The sequence below is a fragment of the Sorex araneus genome, chromosome 3 (genome assembly GCF_027595985.1).
Source record: "Sorex araneus isolate mSorAra2 chromosome 3, mSorAra2.pri, whole genome shotgun sequence".
Lineage (NCBI taxonomy): Eukaryota > Metazoa > Chordata > Mammalia > Eulipotyphla > Soricidae > Sorex > Sorex araneus.
The window spans coordinates 188,950,238-188,973,124 of NC_073304.1; the positions used below are offsets into that span (position 1 = coordinate 188,950,238).

Sequence of the window (22,887 nt, forward strand, 5' to 3'; positions counted from 1 at the left end):
CCAATTCTGTAGGGTTTGCTTTCCCATTTGTAAGGTTAACTCCTTACAAATAGGACCCTGAGTCAGCCATCTTATGAAAAAGCAGCCTATAGGAAAAGGAGTTGTTCCATATTCCTCATAAAAACAAGGGTTTGGGCAGAGCAAACTCTCTAGAGAAAATGATACTGACCAAACTGAAAGTCAAAAGGGAGTTGAATCAGATAGGGAAGCAAGGTCCAAAGGAAAGCATCTGGCTTTTTTGATGAAGGGGAGGGGTCTAGGTCACACCCAGCAGCTTTCAGCTATTCCTAGCTATGCTCAGGAGTGATTTCTGACAGTGTTCTGGGGACCATAAGTGGTTCAGGGTCAGAAGGATGCAAGGCAAGAGTCTTAACCTCTACATTATCTCTTCTGCATCTACAGGAATGTATCTGAATTCTCTTGTTCTCATGGCTTCCCTTCAAGGTAATCTAATTTATCTCACCTTTTTTAGCTAATTCTTCAATTTTACAGATACAATTGCTCAATTCTTTCCGGAGCCGTTGAACTTCTAGCAGGCTTTTATGTTCACATAGGCTTTTGTGGTCACTCATCTTAATATGTGTTTGAAGTCTTGGATCCTGGGTGGGTGGAGGATTCGGCAAGGTAAGATTCGACTGTCCTGGATGAGTCGTATATAGAAACACTTTGGCGCCTGAGCTGGAAATTTCTACTTTGGACGGCTGGTGGATGTATGGATAGGCTTCCTGATTCTTTGATTCCTTCCTATCTACACTGTGGTCAGGTATTTTTGGCTTAGTGTGTCCACATTTCTTAGAGATTTGGGGTTTGAGTTGATGTTTTTTTATGTGTTCTTCAAATTGTCTTCGTTTTACGTCTCTTTTGGCTAGGTGAACAGCATAGCTAAGTCTCTCTTCTGATACGACAGAAAATGAAACAGAACTGCTTAGGTCAAGACCACTTCTAAAATCCAAATCTTTACAATATGGCTCACTGTTGGAATGCTTCAATTTTTCAATTCTAATAGCATGTGGGCTAGAATATCGAATTGCCAAGTTGCTTGAATGTGGAGGAACACTTCTATTAAATTGCAGCTGGTTAAAAAAAAAAAAAAGCACACATTAGAAAAATTACATGCTGCACAATTGGTATATGTCTATAATCAAGCTTCTAAAATATCACAATTAGTACTAAGGGATATTTTTCTTGTATGTAGTAGAATCTGCCACTCACATTATCAATAAATTTATCACATATCCCTGGTTATAATCTATAATCACCAGGCCCATAGTACTATTTCCTAAGTACTGGGATCCTCCTCTAAAAGAATCCAGAATGTGTCAAACAGCAACCAGAAAGTTTCTCAATTCCCAATAATATGTCCGGTTCCAGAAAGTAACCTATTCAAGTTACTATAAACTTGCTCTATGGACACACTGCACAGTTGTACAGGGCCTAAGTCATTTGACAATACTCCTTCAGATATTCATAAGATTTTTCATCTGGTATTTATAAGATTATGAATCTTTTATCCTATACCTTTAGATTAAGTGTACCATGACCACTGGTCCATAGGAATTTACTGACATGAAAAAGTTATTGCTGCTTCGTACTAACACATGGTATACATAAATAAAATGTTCATTTTATGAGTTTTAAAAATGAATACACAAAAAACTATTTTAAAATTTACATTTTTCCTCATCAGTCCATGAAATTCTTCTATTTTCACCAATCTGCAGAGGAAACACATTGAAAACACTGGCCTTTCCAACTCTCACAATAAAATGTCATGTGAGGGGCTGGAGAGATAGCACAGCGGGTAGGGCGTTTGCCTTGCACGCGGCCAACCCGGGTTCAAATCCCAGCATCCCATATGGTCCCTTGAGCGCCACCAGGGGTAATTCCTGAGTGCAGAGCCAGGAGTAACCCCTGTGCATCGCCAGGTGTGACCCAAAAAAAAGAAAAAAAAAATGTCATGTGAATTAAAGTCAATTCAAAATAAACTGTGATAAAAATTCAGAAAGGTATTTTGGAGAAATGTAGTTTAAAACCTCACCCTCTCCTCATCACACCCTATATTTATATAAATTTAATTGTTTTCTTTTTTCCCTCAGGGATGCAGTGAGAACTCAGCATCGATTCAGTGGTTTTTCCACCACAAGTGAATAACCTAGATGTAATTACAAGAAAAAAGTTTTCTTGAAAAAAGATGTAATTACAAGATGTAATTTAGAAAAATCCAAGTTGATAAAACTTCTCAAATTTTCCTGTGTTTTTCACTAATATCAGTATCACAAAAAACAAACTCAGAAATCACTTAAGGTTAAACAAAACTACAGAAACATGACAATTAATACAACACATGACTCTGGATATTCTTTGCAATAATACTGTTGAGACAACTAAGGAAATCTCAGTTGTACCTATGCATTATAAGACAGAATTATTTCAATGTTATTTAAGACAGCATTATTTCAATGTTATTTTATTGATAGACCTCTATACTATTTTAAGACAAGTTCCTATTTTTAGGAAATATACACACAGAGGCAAATGGGTATATGTGCAACTTAGTCTTAAATATGTGTGGAAAGAGAAAAGAAAGGGAAAGAATGAAAGAGATTACATAATAAAATGTAACATTTGGGGTATATGTGTGTATAATATCAGAAATTGTATTTTGTTCTTGCAACCTTTTCGTTGTACTGAAATTGTTAGAATTACTACATAAAATTACATCAAAATTAAATTAAAAACGAAGCTCATAAACCACATTGAACCCTCCAGAACAACCGTCTTTTTTTTTTTCTTTTTAGTTATTAACATATGTGGATGATAGTTAACTCTCATATACTGATGGTAGGAATATAAAATGGTATGACCGTCTTGGGAACAAATTCTTGGAAAATTAAATACACACCTACCCCATGACCCAGTGAGAAAAATTAAAGCATATTTATAAAATACTGTACAGGGAATGGAGAAATAGTACAATGGGTAAGGCCCTTACTTTCCTCATAGACAATCCAGGTTCAAGCCCTGGCACTGTCTATGGTCCCTTGAGCATGCCAGGAGTGATCCTTGAGCAAAACCAGGACTAAGCTCTGAGCACAGCCACGTGTGCCCCACTCCAAAAAAATAATTTGTTCAAAAATGTTCATAGCATTTCAATAATTTAAACTAGAAGGTACACTCCCTATTAGGGAATATTCCTCAATATGAAAAAGCAACAACTACTGATTAATACAGTAATATGACTGAACTTCGAAAGTATTATCAAAGAAATCTTAATACAAATAGTATGCATTATACTCCACTTGGAGCAAAAATATCTAGAACAGGAAATCTAATCTACATTGAAAAAATCAGAATAGTGCTCTAGAGGTGGGAAGAGTCCAAAAATGGAAGGAAAAATACTTTCTGAATGAACATAATCAACTGTATCTTAATAAAGGTATGGATTCCACATGTGTATACTTCTGTCAAATCTCTGCAAGTGATTCAAGTATGTAGATTTCAACCTACTTCATATGTAAATTTTACATAAAAATTAAAAAATGGTAATCAAACCACTAGCTCCAATTTATCATATGCATGCTATAGAAAACATGTATTTTTACATGTTAAAAAAACAGATGAAGGGGCTGCAGCAATAGCACAGCGGATAGGGCATTTACCTTGCACACAGCTGACCTGGGTTCGATTCCCAGCATCCCATATGGTCCCTTGAGCACCACCAGGAGTGATTCCTGAGTGCAAAGCCAGGAGTAACCTCTGAGCATCACCAGGTGTGACCCAAAAAGCAAAAAACAAAAAAAAAAAAAAGCAAAAAAAAAAAACAACCAACAAAAAAACAGATGAATTGACTGGAGATAGTACAATGGGTAAGGGACTAGCCTTCCATACAGCTGACCCAGGTTCAGTCCTTGGTACCACATATGGTACCCAGAATCAGGCAAGAAGTGATCCCTGAATACAGAGCCATGCGTGGTCCCTGAGCATTAAAGTGTGGCCCAAAAGCAAATAGAAAAAGATCAACTAATGCAAGGATTCTAGAGGGGTGGATTGAAAGATATGTAATAAGACAAATATAGAGGAGGAATAATGGAATCAAGCCAACCTGCTTGATTCCTGAAAAATCAACTTTGCTGTATTTTTGAATAGTTTCATAATACATTATTAGAGGGAAAAACATTTCAGATGAACTGAGTACTAATTAGTAAATAATATGAAGAAATCTTGTTCATTCTTAGGTGTGATAAAGGTAATGTGGTTTAAGTGGGAGAGATTACTTTAGGGGATGCATTCTAAAATACTTAGAAATAATTGCCATTATTATTGCAACTTACTTTGGAAAGTTCTACAAGTGCAAACTTTCAGAAATATGGCTGCTTTAAAAAAGAGGATGTTATTCACAACTGGTAAATCTGTAAGGTGTTTTAAAGGTGTTTACTATTCTTTTAACCTTGAGGCGTTTCATAATAATGTGTAGGAAAGAAAAAAATACCTGGGTCTGCTGTCTCCTGGGGTCACACATCCCATCTGGTTGGATATTAGATGCTAGATGAACACAGGTTGAAGCTGATCTACCTGGTCCCATCATGTCAAATAGTGTTGAACAGTGAAAGTCCAGTCATTGGCCAACAGTTCTTCCCTAAAATCATTGTCTAAAATGAAGACAAGCTACTTTTAGATCAAGTCTTCAAACAAAGCAAACCACAAAGCCACACTCATGTAAGAGTAAGCTAGGAGTAACCTCATACTAAGGAGCAAATGCTTCATGACAGAAATCAGTTTCTTCCACTTACAAACGCAATTCCTTTTGAAATTCTACTTTCCAAAAGAATAGGGGGACATGCTATTTTAATGACAATCTTTGAATGCTTTTCATTCCAAATTTCTAATCTTAAGGGCTCATGCTAAAACATTAGCCCCCAAATAGAGCTGTGCTATGGTAAATTAGCACTTTACAGCAGGGCAGTTTTATTAGTAAATTGTAACCAACACTCAGAAAACAGTAACATTTCATTCTTTGGGATAGCTCAAAATGACACAACTCTGAACAATTCTATATACAAGTACAGGATCAGAGTACCTGATATTTATGCCAATATTTGATATTAACTAAAAATTATTTCTGTAAGTACTGTTTTCTTTTATTCCCTGACCTTAAACTGAGAGAAACATGAAGAGATTTTATAAGCTTTTGAGGATTTCATTCATATCACTCTTCTGAATGCTTCTTTTTCAACACTAAGTTCTCCATGCGCTTGTCAAACACACTTTCATATTATTTACCTATTTCACAGGCATATGTCTCATCTTCCCAGCTAGACAAGGTTCTTTGAGGGTAAGGGCCTTGTCTTGCTCTTCTCTGGTATTTCCCACAACACGGTGCTTTGGACAGAGTAGCAACTGAACTCAACATTTGTTGAACTAAGCTGATTTTCTATAAACTAATTTTAAATGTACTGGGAAATTTGTTCCTTAAAATTTCCTATTAAAAAGTCCAACTGGGAAGTTCAGTTTAAAAAAAAAAAATCCTAATTTAGCTTTGGAATAAACCCAAGGTTTATAAACTAGACTTGCTTAGACAGATACAGGTGTAAGAATATAAAGGCATTTGTCCAAGACTCCTTATTTCTAAAGCTACAGAGACATGATCAAAAATGAAGATGTGAGGAGGCACATAAACGAAGCGAATCCCAACTGGCTTGACATCCCCACAGTCCATGGGCTGGAGCAACCAAATGAAAAAGCCTGCTGGTAGAACCAGGGTATCTGCAAGTTTTACGCAGTCAGCACTTTCCCCGGGGATGCCAAAGGCCTAATAATCTATTCTCCACTAGGAAAAATTGTAGAGTGATCCCAAGTTTCAGGATTCTCTAAATAATACCACACACACACACAGACACACACACACACACACACACACACACACACACACACACACAAAGTCCACAAGTGTAGGGACACCCATCTGTAAACTATCCCCCTGCACAAATTCCTGGGACATCATTCTCCTTTCAACCTGTCCCTTTCCCCAGTACTCTAACAACCTTCCAATTCGTTACCCTACATTCATTCTACATTGTTGGATCAATCTCCAAAAATACCATTCTCCCCTCCTACTGAGATACCCCTACACAGCCATAATCCTGGACAAATCTCTCCTCAAACCTGATCCCTCCCAGAGTCCCAGGATCCCCCCAACACATCCCCTAGACCTACTTCTGGAATGACTCCCTCAATCTGTCCTCCCCCCCGCAATTTGCTCCCAAATTGCTCCCCCTCACTCTGAATCCAGACACCCCAGCCTGTGTTCTCCCACGCTCTCGGAAATAGCCAATGCCTGTTTCTTCACTGGAATCTGGAGGTGTTGCCAGAGTTTCTGGCACCCCCCCAGTTATTCTTGGCCCTACTACTCCTGGCACATTCTCATACACTGTACCTTCCCCCTGGGACCTTGGACAGCTCCACAACCTGGTCCTGGGGCCAACAGAATAGGACACCCCCACAGCTGGGCGCCTTCCTGGTGGCTCCAGGATACTTCCATCTCCAGACTCTTCTCCTGAAACCCCTTCTATGGAGTGTGTCCTCGCTGCAGTGAGGCCTGACTCAGCCACATTTGTGCTTTCTGCAGGCCCAGTCACCCACACTGCAGCAGGCATTCGCCCTGTAATGGGAACACCTACAGCAGCAAGCACCCCTAAAGTCAGAGGCCCTCTCACAGGGCCCTCAGGAACAGTTCCATTGGGCCTCCTTCTCCATCGGTCAGAAACACCATCAGAGCCAGGCTCCTCCTCCACAGATCCAGGAGCACTGGCAGCAACAGGGACTTCAGTCACCAGCGTCCTTCCCAACACACCTGAGCCATTCCTAGAGCTAGTGACTCCCTCCATCAGCCCAGCTTCTGTTGACACCCCTACGTCCATGGCAACTCCAGAAGCCATAGGTATCTCCAAGGTTTGCTGTCTTCCGGGGAAATCCGCTAGACTCCCAGAGAGCATCTCTGCCCCCACCAGCCCAGGCATCCCTCTGGCTGTGTGCAGTCCAACAGCCATGGGAACCCCAGCAGTTTGTCTTCCTCCCAATACATCTGAGATACTACCAAGACCATTTTCCCCTATGGGCCCAGACACCCCAGCAGTCAGGGGCATCCCCATCCTTGTGGGACACCTGGCGTCTACAGAACCTGCTACTGTCTCTCTCTCGCCCCACATGCTTGAGACACCTCCAGAGTCAGTCTCTGGCACAGGTCTAGGCACCCCATCAGCTGCGAATACCCCTGCAATCACAGGCACTCCTGTGGTCTGTGTCCTTCCTGGCAAACCTGAGAAAGCCCCAGAGCCTGTCTCGACCTCCAGAGGAACAGGTCCCCTAGGAGTTTCAGGTCCCCCAGCAGCTGCAGGAACACTGGCATTCTGTCTCCTCCCCCAAGGACCCGGGGCACCTCCAAAGCCAGTCTGCTCTGTCCTAAGTCCAGGCACTTCAGAAGCCACAGAAATCCTAGCAATCACAGGCACCCCAAGGGCCTGTCTCCTTCCCCATGCTCCGGCACCAGTGTTCTCTCCTATAGCCCACAGCTCTTCGGGGGCCACGGCTGCCCCCGACTCCACAGGCATTCTAGCAGTAAGAACCCTTTCCCATGGGTTTGAGACATCTCCAGAACTGAGTTCCTGGCACATAGGGCCAGACACCCAAACAGCAGCAGGGACCCTTGCAGGCACCCTTTCAGACCCAGGCAGCCCCACAGGTATGGGTGCTCCTGCTGAGGTACACCTGTGCTTGGGCACATTGGCCACCTCAGGCACTGCCATGGTCTCCGGCAAACCCATGGCCTGGCTCCTCCTGCAGAGACACGAAGCGTCCCTACAGTCTGTCTCCTGATTCACAGGCCCAGGAGCCCCAAACGCGGGAGGCACCAGCACCTCCTGTTCCTCCAAAGCCTGCCTCTGCTCCCATAGGCTCAGGGCATTCCCACAGCACGGCTTCTCCAGAATGACCCCAGGCACAGCCTCAGTCACAGGCACTGCCAGAGTCTGCTGCCTGGCCCAGAGGCCTGGGATGGCATCACAACTCGACTGCTGTCCTACAACTCCTGGTGCCACCACCGCCTGGGACACCCCCAGAGGCTGTTCTGTCCTCCACACACTGGGCACAGCCCCACAGCCCACCTCTTTCCCCAGGGCCTGAGGGACCCTCATAGTCTGTTCTGTACCCCAGAAGCCTGGCGCACCTGCAGGCCCTGCTTCCTGCTCCTCAGGCCCAGCCATCTGTACAGTCTGCCTGGCTTCCCAGGACCCTGGGTCCCCTCCTGAGCCCGTTTCTACCCACCGAGCCTGTCCCCTATCTCTGAACCCCGGGTCACCCCCATATCTTGTCTCCTCCTCAACAGCACAAGGCACCCCCACAGGCTGTCCTGTGCCCCATAGAGCTGGGATGTCCTCAATGCCTTGCTCTTCCCTGGGCTGTCTTCTCAGCCACACACCTGGGCCCCCCAATGAGGCAGCCCCATCTTGCACAGCATCAGGCAGTCCTGCTGCCTGTCCTCGACCCCAAAGGCCCGGGGTATCCCCACATGCTGCCTCCTGGACCAGCGTCCCGGAAACCTGCTGTCCTGCCTGCCCTCTCTCCCACAGACCTGCAACACTCCCGCAGTCTATCGCTCCTTCCACAGTTGTAGGTACCTCCACTACCTCGGGCCACCCTGTCCCAGGCACCCCCCTAAGGGGCCCTTTGCCCCAAGAACCCGGGACCACCCCATAGCCTATCTCCACTGCCCCCGGAACCCCCGCTGCCTGTCCCCGGGCTGGCAGCTGGGGAGCAATCCCAGCCCTAGCCTCCAAGGTCCCTGGTACACCCATAGCGGGCACCCTCGCAGGAGGCTGCAACCCACACAGGCCAGACACCCGGGCGCAGAAAGCCCGCAGGGCCCCGGTGCTGGGCGGCCGGGGGATCCCCTGCGCCTCCCGCGCCTGCCCTTCCACCCACGGGCCTGTGACACCCGCACGGCTCGTCTCCACCCAGGAGGCCCTGCCCGGCACCCCCCTTTCAACCGGGCCCTCCCCTGCAGGCACAGGATGGAGCTCCACGCGGCTGCTCTGCTCGTGGCCCGTGGCGGCCCTCAAGGCCTGCACTTTCAGCCACAGCTCCAAGATGCTGTCCTGCCCCACGGAGCCCGGGCGGCCTTTTCTCTGGTTGCCGCGGGGACTCCGCTCCCCCGCCTCCGGCTCCTCCCCGGGCCCGGTCACCCACACGGCCCCCGCGGGCCCCACCACTTGGGGCTGCCCCACAGCCCCATTAACCCACACGCTCCCCGGCTCCCGCGCCTCCTCCCTCGACGCCCCAGAAGCCTGGTGGGGGCCGGCAGCCTCGGCGGTCCCTGCCGCCGGGTTGCGCCCCCGCGGCCGCCGACGGCGCTGCGGCTTCTCCGCGCTCACGCAGCGCGTTTCCCCCAGCGAGGCCCTCGCCCGGCGTCTGGCTCCTCGGCCTCGGGGGGTCCCCGCCAGCAGCCCTTTCCCCCAAGGCCGCCGAACTCCCCGCCCGGGCCGGCTGGGCCCCACACAGCGGCCCGGCATGTCTCCCGCTAGCTCCCGACCCCGCCGGGACCACGACCCCCGGCCGGCAGCCCTGCTGCTAAATCTCGAGGCTGGCTCCTGTCTCCACCGCGGCCCGGGGCCTCCGTTTCAGCCCTTGGCGGCCATGGCGGCTCCACTCACGCACTCACGCACTCGCGCACTCCGCTCCAACCCCGCAGACTGACGCCTTCCCAGCCCCTCAACCCCACCCACCCTCGCCCAGTCCCGGACGTCCGCCCCCTAGTCCGGAGACCCCCCGCAAAGCATGGGTAGGATGAAGGATAATGAGAGAGGACGGAGCGGCAAGACGTTCCCGGGGTCAAGGGTTCCTTTCCCGGAGGTCCATGTTTCCTATTGCAATTTCCCAGAATCCCCCCCAGTCCCGGCCCGAGCCCACCTGGCCTGGGGCGAGACGCGGCAACCGGGAAACGGGCAGGGAACCCCCGCACTAACTAGGCCTCACTTCCGGCCGCTTGCCCAGTCGCCATAGCAACAGGCGCAGGGCGTTTTGGGAGCCGCTAAGGCTTCGGAGCCACTTAAGGACTCCGAGACTGCAGGGCGACATTTTTTGCAGTCACTGTACATGGGGCGGGGACCTGGACCAGATTAGAATAAAATTCTGAGTTTCGGAACTGAAGCCCGCAGGGAAAGAGCCGAGAAGCGGAGCGGAATGAAGGGGAGGATGTTCTGTCCTTAGGAGGCTGCCGTAGCACCTCGGCTCAGGGGCTCTCGGCCCCGCCTACCTCCAGCCCCGCCCCTTGCCAGCCCGGCCCCGCCCCCACCATGGTCCCAGCCGCGGAGCCCGGAGGTTCACATTCCTCCCTTGCTCCGCCACCTCAGCCTTTGCCGATGGCCCCGTACGAGGAAGTGAGAGTGTCGGGCTTCGAGGAGTTCGACAAGGCTGTGGAGCAGCACAAAGGCAAGACCATTTTCGCCTACTTCACCGGTTCCAAGGACGCCGAAGGGAAAAGCTGGTGCCCCGACTGTGAACAGGGTGAGACCGGGATTCGGGGCTGCTGCTCGGGGATTCGGAGCGGAAGTGGCGAAAGGCTCTAAACTGGGGCTAGGCTTGGAGGCCAGGATTTTGCTCGCAGACCCTCGGGGCGAACTGAATCGTCTTCTAGCGTTCTTACTTCATCTTTTCCATTGTGCAGTTGTTTGTCTCTTCCCTGCCCAAGAGTACGCTTCTGTAACTACACAGGTCTGGAATCCAGCCTCTCTCTACAACTTTTCGTTTCCCCGTATGTCTTAACTGGAAACGTAACGTTGATTTCTTTTCTATGTCAGCAAATAATTTGTTCGCCTTTAGTTCTGGGCTCGTTGGCGTGGGAACAAATCAGAATTTGGACTTGGTTCTTAGTCTTAAAGTGTCCTCAAATCAGAAAAGATCATCTGATTCCAGTTAACCTTTGTTAACTGCAAGTTAAAGTCAGTATTTACGGAGATTGAGGGTGTGGAAGAGAAACACTATCAGAACCTGATTGGAGTTGATAACTTTGTATCAATCTTTTTTACAGCTGACCCAGTGGTACGTGAAGGGTTGAAGCATATTAAAGAAGGATGTGTGTTCATCTACTGCCAAGTAGGAGAGAGACCTTAGTAAGTGGCCATGTATACTCGTTTCCCCGACATGCACTGGACAATGAATACTTACTTTGGTGGGAAAGACCTAGGGGTTACTCAGATTCTGCTCTCTACGGTGAAATCTTTATGCCATGCAATCAAACGCTATTAACTACAAAAATTAAATATTGAATGTTCAGCCACTTTTTTTAATGGGTTATTACATGAATCTGGGATGGGATTTCTTTGAAACTTGTTTTAACATTTTATGTCAGCGTACTTTGAGAACCTTGCATGGGGTAGTAAATCAGGCCTCCTCACGTGTTAAATGTTTACCATAATACAATGAAAGGCTAAAAGTGTAAGTATATATATCAAATATTAAGCAAACTGTTTGGAATCATGCTTCTCCTGACTACTATTTCTCTTTAGTTGGAAAGATCCTGATAATGACTTTAGAAAAAACCTGAAAATAACTGCAGTACCTACATTGCTTAAACATGGAACAGTAAGTATCCTTAATTGTATCCAGGCTACTTTACACTTATGTCAAAACTCCTTTGTTTTGAATTTAAATTTAAAAGATCTTGTGTTATCTGCATATTACATTGATGTTTGGAGTGCCTTAAAAACTACAACCTGTCTGTCCATGTATTGCCAATTCAAATAAACTCTTGGTAATGCAAATTAAATACTGTTTTTCTTAAATGCCTTTAAAGAAAGCCATTCTTTTAAAATGGAGGTTTTTAAACCTTTATAAAAAGGGTTGCCACGCATCTGGTGGTACTCAGGACTTACTCTTGGCTACAGGACCATGGTTCAGGGACCATTCCTGATAGTGCTAAATGGGTCCAACCATGAGGTACCAGAGATCGAATCAGGGTCTATTGTATGCAAGGCATGCACCCTACCAACTGTACTATCACCCCAGCTCCTATGAAGCTGTTCTTTTAAAATTACTTAAGAACTGATAAAGCATCAAGAATATCTTGAAACTTTAAGGAAAGTATCAAGAAAATTTTATGGCCAGCACATAAAACTTTGGTATCATTGTTTTCTATATAATCCGTAATTCTGAGTGGAAAAGATCACCTCTTCTAGTCATACATAGTTGAGGTATTCTAAATTTAAAAAGTTGCCAGCCAGTAGTACAGTAGGTGGAGCCAACCTGGATTTGATCTCCAGCATCTCATATGGTATTCCAAGCACTGCCAGAAGTGATTCCTGAGCAATGCCAGGTGTGGCCCCCCAAAAAAAAACCAAAAAAAGTTTAAGTAAAAAAGATGGCACTGATCTTGCTATATCCTGTTTTAGTATTTGCAGCCAAGCATTTTCATGATTCATCTTAAGGTGAATATCTTAACTATTTCATAAAACTTGTTACAGCTAGTTGATAGTATCTGAATGTTATTTCTTTTGAGTCAGTCAAAGTAGAACTGACTCTACTCTTAATGATATATTGTAGCTATGACTTAAGACTTAACTGCTCTTTTATTACAGCCTCAGAAACTGGTAGAATCTGAGTGTCTTCAGGCCACCCTCGTGGAAATGTTGTTCTCCGAAGATGAGTAATTGATGATGGCAATTGTCTTGATTTCCTGATTTTATCAACTTGTACACTTGCTTTGAATTCATGTGAATAATGATGTAAAAAATAATGGCAGTGTGGCTAAACAGTGCTATTAAAATCCTCACAAATCCTTTTTTTACTTGTACTATTTGAATCCTTTTAGATGTAAAATCTTCAGAAATGGCAGTGATGGGGCAAAGCGATGTATGATTGAAGATAAATTCTAAAACTCTTAGTGCAAAAGACAGCTTCCAAATCTCTGAAAAGATTACCACTGGCTTGCAAAGCATGTGCTCAAGCCCACTGCACTCTCTGACCCCGTCATTTTACAGATTTCTGAATGTGCTTCACTGTCAGATGTGTGTGTAAAACAAGTTGGATACTACATAACCCAGTGATTAGGAAGAACTCTGGCCCATGAGTCAATCACACTACCACTTATTAGCTGTACAACTGTAGGCAAGTTACTTAACCTATCGAAACCTCAGTTTCCTTTTTTTCTTTTTGGGTCACACTCAGTGAGACTCAGGGGTTACTCCTAGCTCTGCAGTCAGGAATTACTCCTGACAATGCTTGGGGGACTATATGGGATGCCGGGGATTGAACCCAGGTCTGCTGTGTGCAAGGCAAACAGACGCCCTACCCTCTGTACTATCATAGCTCCAGCCCAGTTTCCTCCTTTATGAACAAAACTATTCTGGAAATGAGAATGCAGCTAAGTAATTAGGGTAGTGGGCAGCTTGGAGCATCTGCCAGGTGTTAGGTTTCCAGAATGAGCACAGGTATTTATGAGTCCTCTTTTGTTCTAGCCTAGACTCAAAGTCAAGAGTTACATTAGTAATCACTAATCTCCTCCCTGTCTTCATTAACTTGATTCACATACCAAAGATTCTTCCTTAAAGGTTCTAAGCAAAGGTCTGTCCTCTCTGGCAATACTTGCTGATTTTAAAGGGCCTCTGCTCTTCTCATTCTTTAGATAAGGGGAGGGAGGGCTGCTGACAGGAATGAATAGTAAGATTCTGAGACTGACTTCCCTCTCAAGCCTTATTTACATCAAGAAGAAAGGTGGGTATTTGTTGGCTGTCCCCTTACCCCACCCCTAATACCTCAAATTAATGTAAATCCCCCAAAATTGGTGTTTCATTCTGCTAAATACTAATAAAAACAAATCCAAAGGGAAATCAAAAAGCAATTCTGATTTAACAGAAATAATTATTAACAATAAAAGGTTCATTAACTTAAACCACACATTAAAGGTTCTAGGTGCTTTCACAGTAAGGTAGGTAGGAAGAGTCTTCTTATCTTCTCTGTACAAAAGTTATATACATGTCCTAAGAGCCTGTTCTGAGTCCAGCTTTTCATTTTCCTGATGTGTTTTGCTGTTGTTGCTCTGCCAAGGCTTGCTGAAGGCGCATCCTCTTCCGAGAATAGTGCTGCCAGTGCAGAATTTGCTGCTCATCAATAAATTTCGCACACTGAGCATTCACCAGCTCCTTACGGAAATGTTCATATTGGAGTAGTTCTAGCATGTGTAAACACTGAGGGTACCTGGGTTTGAGTTCATAAGTTAGTGATAGACATAATTTAAGCCAATAAAGCCAAGCTATAATCCAGTTACTTATCAATTATCTTGTAGCCCAACATTTCTCTATTTAATATTATCTTAGTATACTTTATTTCATTAATGTCAGTTTTTTCCCAGCTTAGCAGAGAAATCTGTCATCAAAAGACAGCATTAGGCAAAATTTTCAAAACTGAGAACACAAGTTCAAAAGGTGAAATAATTTTTGAAGACCACACAGTAAAAGCTAATTGTCAATGTCTGGTGGCAAATGATGCTATCTATTGGGTTCCAAGGAGAGAAATATAAAATCTTTTCAAGCTTATGCATAATTGATAACTGTTGCTTTCCTACCAATAATGGTAAAAAGTACCATTAATCAGGCCAGAGAGTACAGCAGGGTAAGGTACTTGCTTTACATGAGGCCCGCACCAAACATTGCACCTGATTAAGCACAGAGCCAGAAGCAAGCTGTAAGCACAGCTAGGTAGCTATGACCCAAACAAGAAGTCATTTTTAGTGCATATATAGCAATTCTAAATTTATGTATACTCTTCTGTCTACTCTATACTGAGTAGACATAAGTATACTGTGTGTAAAGATGACCACATTTTAGGCCAATAGAAAAAACTGAGTCCCAGATAAAGTAGGAAGCTAGAATGAGTCTTAGGTTACTGGGCTGTAATTGGAAACTCTGAATGGCTTTTAATTTAAAGAAACAGACAAAGAAATAGATATATCCACACATACAGTTCCTAAGCTGTGTGTGCTGAAGGTATACAAGCAATAATACTGGTACCAAAGAACATATTGAGTAACCAAATCAGAGTTCTTTTAAAAAATGGCTCATTCCAAGGCTAAGAGAAAGTCAAGACTGAAGCACCAGCCAAAAAAAAAAATCATGAATACACCAAAAGTACTTTCAATGCAAAGGAGAGCTCAATGACCAAGTCTAGCATAAAAGCATAAAAATTCATGAATATGCAAAGTAAATAAAAAATCCAATATGTAAGATAAATTACAAATCCAAACCTTTTAAAGAATAAATTAGGAACACAGGCATGTACCTTAGCACTGAATTTCAACTAATAAAAAATGATGGTATTAGAAAATCACCTCAGTAAAAAACTGATTCAGTATCTTCAATACATGATAAAGTCAGTGAGAAAAACTAAGCCATTGGGCAGGAGTAGAGCTCAACAAAATAATAGATGAAAAGAGGAAAATAACTTGAAATGGAGAAACAAGGCAGTCACATCACACCTCAAACTGGTGAGAATTCACATCACAAATACTGGAACAAAGTGATTTCCTGTGACTCCTAATATATACCAAGAAGACATCACCTCTGTGTCACAGACATGGGAAAACCTCTCAAGATTATAGGAGACAGACTATAGTATGATAAAACAACAAATGAAGATAATGGGTAATTGTAACAGCATGGTTATTTAGTATGACAGTTCGCAAAACATGAATGAGGCCTGCTGATCAGATGAATACTTTAATACTAACAATGGTCTTTTTTTTTTTTTTTTTTTTTTTTGCTTTTTGGGTCACACCCAGCGATGCTCAGGGGTTACTCCTGGCTTTGCACTCAGGAATTACTCCTGGCTGGTGCTTGGAGGACCATATGGGATGCCGGGGATCGAACCCGGGTTGGCGGCATGCAAGGCAAACGCCTTACCTGCTGTGCTATCACTCCGGCCCCACAATGGTCTATTTTGATAATACTGTGGTTATATATAATGTCCCCCCTACCTCCCAGGTGAAGAATATACAAAAATTATCCATACTATTTTCCAGCTATTTTGAGAGTGAAATTACTTCAAAGAGAAAAGAGAAAATCTGAGTTCATACAAAACAAGAGATCCTATAGAACCTATATATACTACAGCCAAGGTATATACAATGACTAAAACTTGGGACAGTTTACGACCATTATGTTCTCACACTTAATGAACCTATGAATCACTTAACTCACAGATTCTGATTTACACCTAAACAGTGCCTGAGCTTTGCATTTCTAATATACTCCTGTGATACCAAAAGAGAAGTTCTTTTTATTTTTCAGTCTCTATGAGGGTCATGCTTAGTGGTGTGCAGAGCATATTGTGCTGGGGCCTTTACAGACCTGCTCTACTTAAGCCAAATCCCTGACCCTGCATTTAGATTACACAAAAGTATTAAGACACAAATGAAGAACTCAATTTAGACCAATTATGAAAATCTGAACAGAAGGATTTTAGTTGACATAAAGAGCGCAAGTCAACAATGTGAATCCTTGAACATCGCTGGGTTACCTGAGCACTGTTAGGGTGGCCCAGGTAGTTGCTAGCATTATAAAGTCTTCACACTGAACCAAATTGGCCAAAAATCACCAGAAAGGGCCCACAGCCTACAGAGCACTGGGAGGCTTCCCAACCCTTTCCCCCAACTGTGGAATGTCGAATGTCCATATGAAGAAGAGAAATGCCCAGGGCTCTGAGATGGGACCTACCAGATCATCTCAACTAAAAATGGTATTTGGATCACCATACCCTAACCTGATCACATCTGAAGGTCTGTGTTGAACTTAGCTGATAGGGGTACAGCACAATTGCAAAAATACCCAAAGAGCAATTAAGAAATGGGTAAAGATAGGTGAAAAAAAATGAAAGAAAAGAAAATTATAATTGTAATCACTAGCTATTAGTGAAGCAGGTCAAGTGATGGAATGTCCAGAAAAAGCAAATGTTCCTCACCTCCGGCCAGTCGTTCAGAGAATAACCTGACATGACCAGATTTTCCATATTTTAAAGAGTAGCTGGCGATCTGATTATATGCAATTTTTCATTCTTTAAATGAAGACTATTGAAAAATGAAAATATTGTGAACACTAGGGGCTGGAGCATAGCACAGCGGGTAGGGCGTTTGCCTTGCATGCGGCCGACCCAGGTTCGATTCCCAGCATCCCATATGGTCCCCTGAACACCGCCAGGGGTGGTTCCTAAATGTAGAGCCAGGACCCCTGTGCATCGCCAGGTGTGACCCAAAAAGAAAAAAAAAAAAAAGAAAATATTGTGAACACTAAATATAATGCCCACAGGGGGTTAATTTGCAGCCTCTTAAATTTAAATAACTACAGGGAGGACACTTGGCTCAAGAAGATAACAAGTTCTGCATTAATTCCATAACAAAATTAGAACAGACAGGATACAAGAGGTAGTATGCTTGCTTACATTTCATGCTACAAACCCAGTTCACTCCGCCGGACTATATATGGGCCTCAGTACTGCCAGGATTCAGTCCTGAACAGTCCAGAATAGCCAGTCTGAGCACCATTAGATGGTCCAAGCCCTTGCCCATCCCCCAAACACAACTGGGAATAGGAGTTGAAGATACTTGGGAGAAGTGTGTATTACACAACAAAATAAAGACAATTAACAATAAAACCGGCTAGCCCTGAACTGAGCAATATATACTCACTAGAGAGCTCAGGTGATGGCAGTATCTAGAAAAGGCAGCTGCTTTTAAGTTCTAACAAGTCACTGGAAAATGATGACCCAAAATGACCAGATTTTCCACATTTTAAAGAGTAACTGGGCTGGAGAGATAGCACAGCGGGTAGGGCGTTTGCCTTGCACGCGGCCGACCCGGGTTCAAATCCCAGCATCCCATATGGTACCCTGAGCATGGCCAGGGGTGCTTCCTGAGTGCAGAGCCAGGAGTAACCCCTGTGCATTGCCAGGTGTGACCCAAAAAGCAAAAAAAAAAAAAAAAAAGAGTAACTGAAAATCTAATTAAACATAATTTCCATTCTTTAAATGCTGACTGTTGAAAAATAAGAACACTGTGAAGAGTCTGGCAGAGAGAATTAATCTTTTAAGTGTTTTGCAACTAAACTTGATGTCTAGGACTCAGACTCCAACAATAAGTCTAAAATGAGAACACTGTGAACAGTCTAGCAGAGAATTAATCTTTTAAGTGTTTTGCAACTAAACTTGATGTCTAGGTCTCAGACTCCAACAGTAAGTCTAAGTTTACATAAAATTCAACATGTTTCAGTACAGAAAGAAGTAAATCTCCCCAAATTACATAGATGGTTGTTTACAAAGGGCCAGTAAGGTTTCTAAGGGTTCTAGAAGGAACAAGAGGATGTGGGATTCATGGATACTGGGAATAGATCAGAAAAACAACTTGGATAAAGTATACATTTTAAACATGTTCTTATGTGTGTTTAGGGAAAAAAACTAAAAACTTTTTTTTCAATTCCCTTTTTTGGGGGAGGTAGAAGTCATACCCAGTGGTGCTCAGGGCATACACTTGGCTCTGCACTCAGGGATCACCGCTGGTAAAGCTCGGGGTAGAACTGGGGAGCATATGGACTGTCAAGACTTGAACAAGGTTAGGTACATGCAAGGCAAGCATCTTACTCACTGTACTGTCTCTCCAGCCCCCAAAGACAAAGATGTATAAGTCTGAGGTTTATTTTTTATCATTAAAAAAGAACAGTCTTGGGGCTGGAGAAATATTAAAGTGGGTAGGGTGTTTGCCTTGCACATGACCAACCAGGGTTCAATCCCAGAATTCCATATGGTCCCCAAGCCCGCCAGGAGGGATTCCCAAATACAGAGTCAGGATAACCCCTGAGCACCTTCAAGGTGTGGCCCAAAGACAAAAACAAAATAACAGTCATGATTATTGCATGTTTCCTGAAATATATTCAAGCTTTAAAATGAAAGCACCTGTTGTACAACCTAAATTATATGGATACAGTATGTTTTCACTTAATCTTCTGAATAGGTTCTTGAAAACTGATACTTGGGGAAAAAAAATTTTATATTAAAGCAGGTCCTCAAGTACTTTGTTTTAAGTCAATGCAGGCTAGATGTTTTTTCCTCATCAATGTTATGATGAAATTATATATGCCATATATTTTGAAAGAGCACAGTGCTTGGCACACAAGAGACCCTAAAAGTAGAGAGCAGTAACTGAAACTCAGCCAAGTTACCTACTCCAGAAAACCTTATTAAGTACCCCACTTCTGTGTCCTTCAATTTTAAACCTTTGTTATCATTACATTTTTAGACTATAGGATCCTTGAAGTCAGAATACAAGTGAGATGGAGTGAGTTGCAAAATTATGGCCAAGTAAGAGGCTAGAGCAGATAGGACAAGAACAGACAGAGATTTATCCACATGCAAAGGAAAGCAACTGAAAAGTTGGAAGCAAGAATGGGATCAGTCATAGTTTACAATTTTTTGTTTTGGTACTGAATCCAGTTGTGCTCAGAGTCTACTCCAGGCAGTACTCCAGTATTCTGAGGTGCCTAGGATCAAATCCAAGCTTCCAATAAGCAAAGCATGCACACTACTAACTTCTGAGCCATTTCCTGGATGGTGATTTAAAAGGGGTGGTGCTGGGTGCTCAAGGATCACACCTTGTGATGTGCAGGGGATGTGATGAGATGTGATGCCCAGAAGGAACCTTACCCCCTGTAGTATGACTTGGATCCTGATTTACATTTTGAGAGATCTAGTAGAAAACTGTTTTGCTTTCTTTAGCTTAGTAAGATGGGGGAGATGAGTACTAGGAAACAACAAAAGGTAAAGGGATAATGGGAGTAAATTATCACAGAAATCCAATGTAGAGTATCTAATTTAGAGTATTTTTTTAAATTAAGAATTAAAATGCACTCTTTTCCAATGTGAAACATTTCAGTGTTAAATATCAGTGGTTTGGAGTATAATAAAGTATACATATATTTAGGATTATAAAAATTAAACTTACTTTAGATACTTGGCATATTCTGGTTCTTTCCAGTAAAGCAAGTACTTAAGATAATTAACAAAAGCTTTGTCTTTGAAGTAACCTCTTTGGGCAAGAACTGAAAAGCATAAAAAATTTTTTTGTAGAGTAAACCAATACTTAAACTATACATATATTATCCCCACCACTAATGCCCATCAAATTCAAAATAAATTTAAACCCAAAAAAGCCCCAATTTGATATCTATCTATAAATAAATCTATAGATATATACTATCATAAATGCAAGCAGTAATTCTACTAGGTATATATAAATGCAATTTCTTTAAGAAAGTCAACTAAATGAGGTGTTCAGCAACTTACAATTAAGATAATTTGGGTTAGCTAAACATTGCACAAATTCCAACTCCAATTGAAATCGAAGTCGATTTCCCGCATCATCTAAAAGAGAAGATAGCAAAAAAATCATCCACAGTAGAGATCATGAAACAGTGTCGATATGAAGAAAGGAAACAGTAAAGGAACTTAACTGAAATACACTTCTGAATATATGACATGATTTTTTTTAAAACTGAGTGTGAAGAGATAAAACTTTCGTAAAGATCTAGGAGGAGGAATTAAGAGATGTTTAAAGTTTTCTGTAAAGTTGAAATCTTCAAAGAAAACAAAAACACAGGTGGAGGAGGGTATTTACCACTTGTAGGAATTTTAACAAACCAAGTTAGGTTATGAAACTGCCTTTATTTCAGTCGCGCGCTAGGATAATTCAGCTACTAAGAAAAAGCTAAGTGAACGCAAATCAATTAGGTCAAGGCTTAGAATGCAAGTTGACTGAAGAATGTGCAAAAGTGGGAAGCCTCCACTTTTGTGTGTGTGTGTGACAGAATGATACACAAGATTATCAACGATATTTCAAAAGCATGCAAGCTCGTATAAGACACAGAGCCCCATCGAAACGACTGTTGACGGTCCTTCCCTCCGTTTCGCCCACGCCGGGAAAGCTTTGGGATCACTTTCTGAATAACCAGTGAGGAAAAACTACCGGCGAACAAACCGAAAAGAAAAACCATCAACCATCACCTTTCCTAGGCGCTAATCGAGTCCTCAACCCCGCGCGCTCCAAATTCTACCCATGCCAGGAAACGGGCCTTAGAGAGTCTCCCCGAAGAAAAGGGCTAGACTAAGTCCAGGGCAGTTTTGTTTGCGTACACTCGCGGTTACCTGTTTCCATAGCGACAGCCCCGGCCATCACAAGAGAAGTACCCCGGTAACCAGCAGCACAACTGAGGCAGCTCCCCAAGCGGCCGGGGAGACTCCGGAAGCCGCGGCTGCCCCTTCCGGTCGCAGGGCATTGTGGGCTGCGGGGGCGGGCGCAGCCGGGATCACACCGGCGGCTCCGCCCTTCCCGGGGCCGCCCAGCTCGGGCCCCGCCCCCTCGGAATCGCCCAGTCCTGGCTCCGCCCGTCGCGGGGCCGCCCAGCCCCAGCTCCTCCCGCTCCGGCTCCTGAAAGGCGAGAGGGTGGTGCCAGAGCTGAGGCCGCGGTTGACCGGCAGGCCCAGGATTTTCCAGGAATAACCCAGCCCGCAGAAGGACCAAAGCGCCTAACGATGGGACGTCCTGGCCTACGCAGCCGCCCTTGCGCCTGGCTGACGTAAACCACCACTGTGACGTCACCACAGCCCTATGACGCCACCGGAGGCAATTCCAGCTGGGATGTTGAGTTCGGATCCTCTAGAAGCCTTGCTGGTCACGCTGCTCATGTAGAATGGCCTCACCCCTTCGAGGAAAGCCCTCCTTGTCCCGGGTGGAGACCACCCATCACAAAGAGACGTCGACGGTCCGCGTGGAGACGTCGTCCCGCCGCGTGGAAACGTCTTCCAGACAGGTGCGAATGTCTTCCCGGCAGGTGGAGACCTCCCAGCGCCTCAGTGAGGGGCCCTTCCTGACCCCCTCTGGGAAACGGGCCCCGCACGTCCTCGAGGTGTCCTCTGAGCACGTGGAGACCTCCTCACAGCGCACCGAGACTTCTTCCCGCCAAGTCAGGGCCTCAACCCGGCAAGTGGAGACGTCTCTGCACCGCGTGGAGAGCCCCCTCCGGCGGGACAAGCCCGCGGCTCGCCCGAATGTGAAAACGCCCTGGTGAAGGGGCTTCCGGAGGTCCATGAGTCCTGCGCGGGGGAGAGAACTGCCACCAGTGTGCAACCAGCAGGTGGCCCAATCTTGGGTTTCATGAGAACAGCTCATAAATCAATGGAGGAAAGAGTCAAGCTGCGTTTTCCAGACCCAGCCAACTTTTATTGACTGCCCTGCATTTTGAGCACTTTGACCCAGTGAACGATTTCACGTGAAGCCGCACGAAGAGTGTTCAGGATGATAAATTGGCTTGGTGGACGAAGAGGCCGTTTGGACCACTGCACCACAGGTGAGTTTTGGATTTAGAGTCCCAAAAAGCCCTTCACTGCATCAAATTTAAGGATAGAGACCAAATCGAAATCAAGACTAGTGATTTTATTATACATATGTGTGTGTACACACACACACACACACACACACACACACACACACACACACACACACACTGAAAACCTGAAGGGCAAAAGGCAGATTCACAGTAATTAATTGGCTTTTTGGGTTTGGTTTTTGGAGGGCCACGCCCACGATGCTCAGCAGTTAGTCCTGGCTCTCTGCTCAGGAATCATTCCTGGAGGTACAGGAAGGACCAACCATATGGGATGCTGGGAATTGAATCCTGGTCGACTGTCTGCAAGGCAAATACCCTATCCACTGTTCTAGCACTCCAGCCCCATCAAAATAAGCACTTATTTTGAATAAGCTTTTTCACCAAGCCTTTGTGCATAATTCCCCTCCCCACACACTTT

General features: G+C 44.4%; 5 protein-coding genes across 7 annotated transcripts in view; 2 read left to right on the forward strand and 3 right to left on the reverse strand.

The window, feature by feature from the left end:
- Nucleotides 1-10,032, reverse strand: part of KIAA0753 (KIAA0753 ortholog) — a 92,895-nt gene extending 82,863 nt beyond the window's left edge. For 2 of the 3 annotated variants that reach the window (XR_008629397.1, XM_055134031.1), the window contains exons 1-3: nt 5,281-5,419; nt 4,490-4,649; nt 464-1,073 (exon numbers count right to left, since the gene is read on the reverse strand). Coding sequence is in view for 2 of the 3 variants with exons in the window: in XM_055134031.1 (XP_054990006.1) it covers nt 464-1,073; nt 4,490-4,585 (706 nt within the window). In the remaining variant the exon portion in view is untranslated. Of the gene's footprint in view, nt 1-463; nt 1,074-4,489; nt 4,650-5,280; nt 5,420-9,960 lie in introns of those variants that run through there. The other variant, XM_055134032.1, reaches the window with a different exon arrangement.
- On the reverse strand, nt 6,197-9,777 carry LOC129403700 (collagen alpha-1(IV) chain). The gene has a single exon (XM_055134030.1). It carries the CDS (start codon nt 9,561-9,563, stop codon nt 6,210-6,212), a length of 3,354 nt encoding a protein of 1,117 aa, XP_054990005.1. The 5' UTR covers nt 9,564-9,777; the 3' UTR covers nt 6,197-6,209.
- Nucleotides 10,033-10,116: 84 nt separating the features above from the next.
- Nucleotides 10,117-13,729, forward strand: TXNDC17 (thioredoxin domain containing 17). The gene is made up of 4 exons (XM_004605227.2): nt 10,117-10,557; nt 11,081-11,162; nt 11,559-11,634; nt 12,627-13,729. The coding sequence occupies exons 1-4, from the start codon at nt 10,347-10,349 to the stop codon at nt 12,696-12,698; spliced, it is 441 nt and encodes a 146-aa protein (XP_004605284.2). The 5' UTR covers nt 10,117-10,346; the 3' UTR covers nt 12,699-13,729.
- Nucleotides 13,730-13,872: 143 nt separating this feature from the next.
- On the reverse strand, nt 13,873-21,716 carry MED31 (mediator complex subunit 31). Its single transcript, XM_004604950.2, has 4 exons — nt 21,229-21,716; nt 20,371-20,448; nt 20,030-20,126; nt 13,873-14,244 (listed from the first exon to the last, which is right to left on the reverse strand). Exons 1-4 carry the CDS (start codon nt 21,254-21,256, stop codon nt 14,055-14,057), a joined length of 393 nt encoding a protein of 130 aa, XP_004605007.1. The 5' UTR covers nt 21,257-21,716; the 3' UTR covers nt 13,873-14,054.
- Nucleotides 21,598-22,887, forward strand: part of C3H17orf100 (chromosome 3 C17orf100 homolog) — a 33,242-nt gene continuing 31,952 nt past the window's right edge. Inside the window, exon 1 of the mRNA XM_004605228.2 lies at nt 21,598-22,430. Within this exon, the coding sequence (XP_004605285.1) occupies nt 21,774-22,151 (378 nt within the window). The 5' untranslated portion in view covers nt 21,598-21,773 and the 3' untranslated portion in view covers nt 22,152-22,430. The remainder of the gene's footprint in view (nt 22,431-22,887) is intronic.

Bases quoted from the DNA above. Each gene is read 5' to 3' on its own strand.
- LOC129403700 (XM_055134030.1), bottom strand. From the start codon at position 9,563: ATGCCGGGCCGCTGTGTGGGGCCCAGCCGGCCCGGGCGGGGAGTTCGG.
- TXNDC17 (XM_004605227.2), top strand. From the start codon at position 10,347: ATGGTCCCAGCCGCGGAGCCCGGAGGTTCACATTCCTCCCTTGCTCCG. The intron at 10,558-11,080 runs GTGAGACCGGGA...TCTTTTTTACAG, and splicing joins GTGCCCCGACTGTGAACAGG to CTGACCCAGTGGTACGTGAA. The intron at 11,635-12,626 runs GTAAGTATCCTT...CTTTTATTACAG, and splicing joins CATTGCTTAAACATGGAACA to CCTCAGAAACTGGTAGAATC.
- MED31 (XM_004604950.2), bottom strand. From the start codon at position 21,256: ATGGCCGGGGCTGTCGCTATGGAAACAG. The intron at 20,449-21,228 runs GTAACCGCGAGT...CTTCTCTTTTAG, and splicing joins GGCTGTCGCTATGGAAACAG to ATGATGCGGGAAATCGACTT. The intron at 20,127-20,370 runs GTAAGTTGCTGA...TATGCTTTTCAG, and splicing joins TAACCCAAATTATCTTAATT to TTCTTGCCCAAAGAGGTTAC.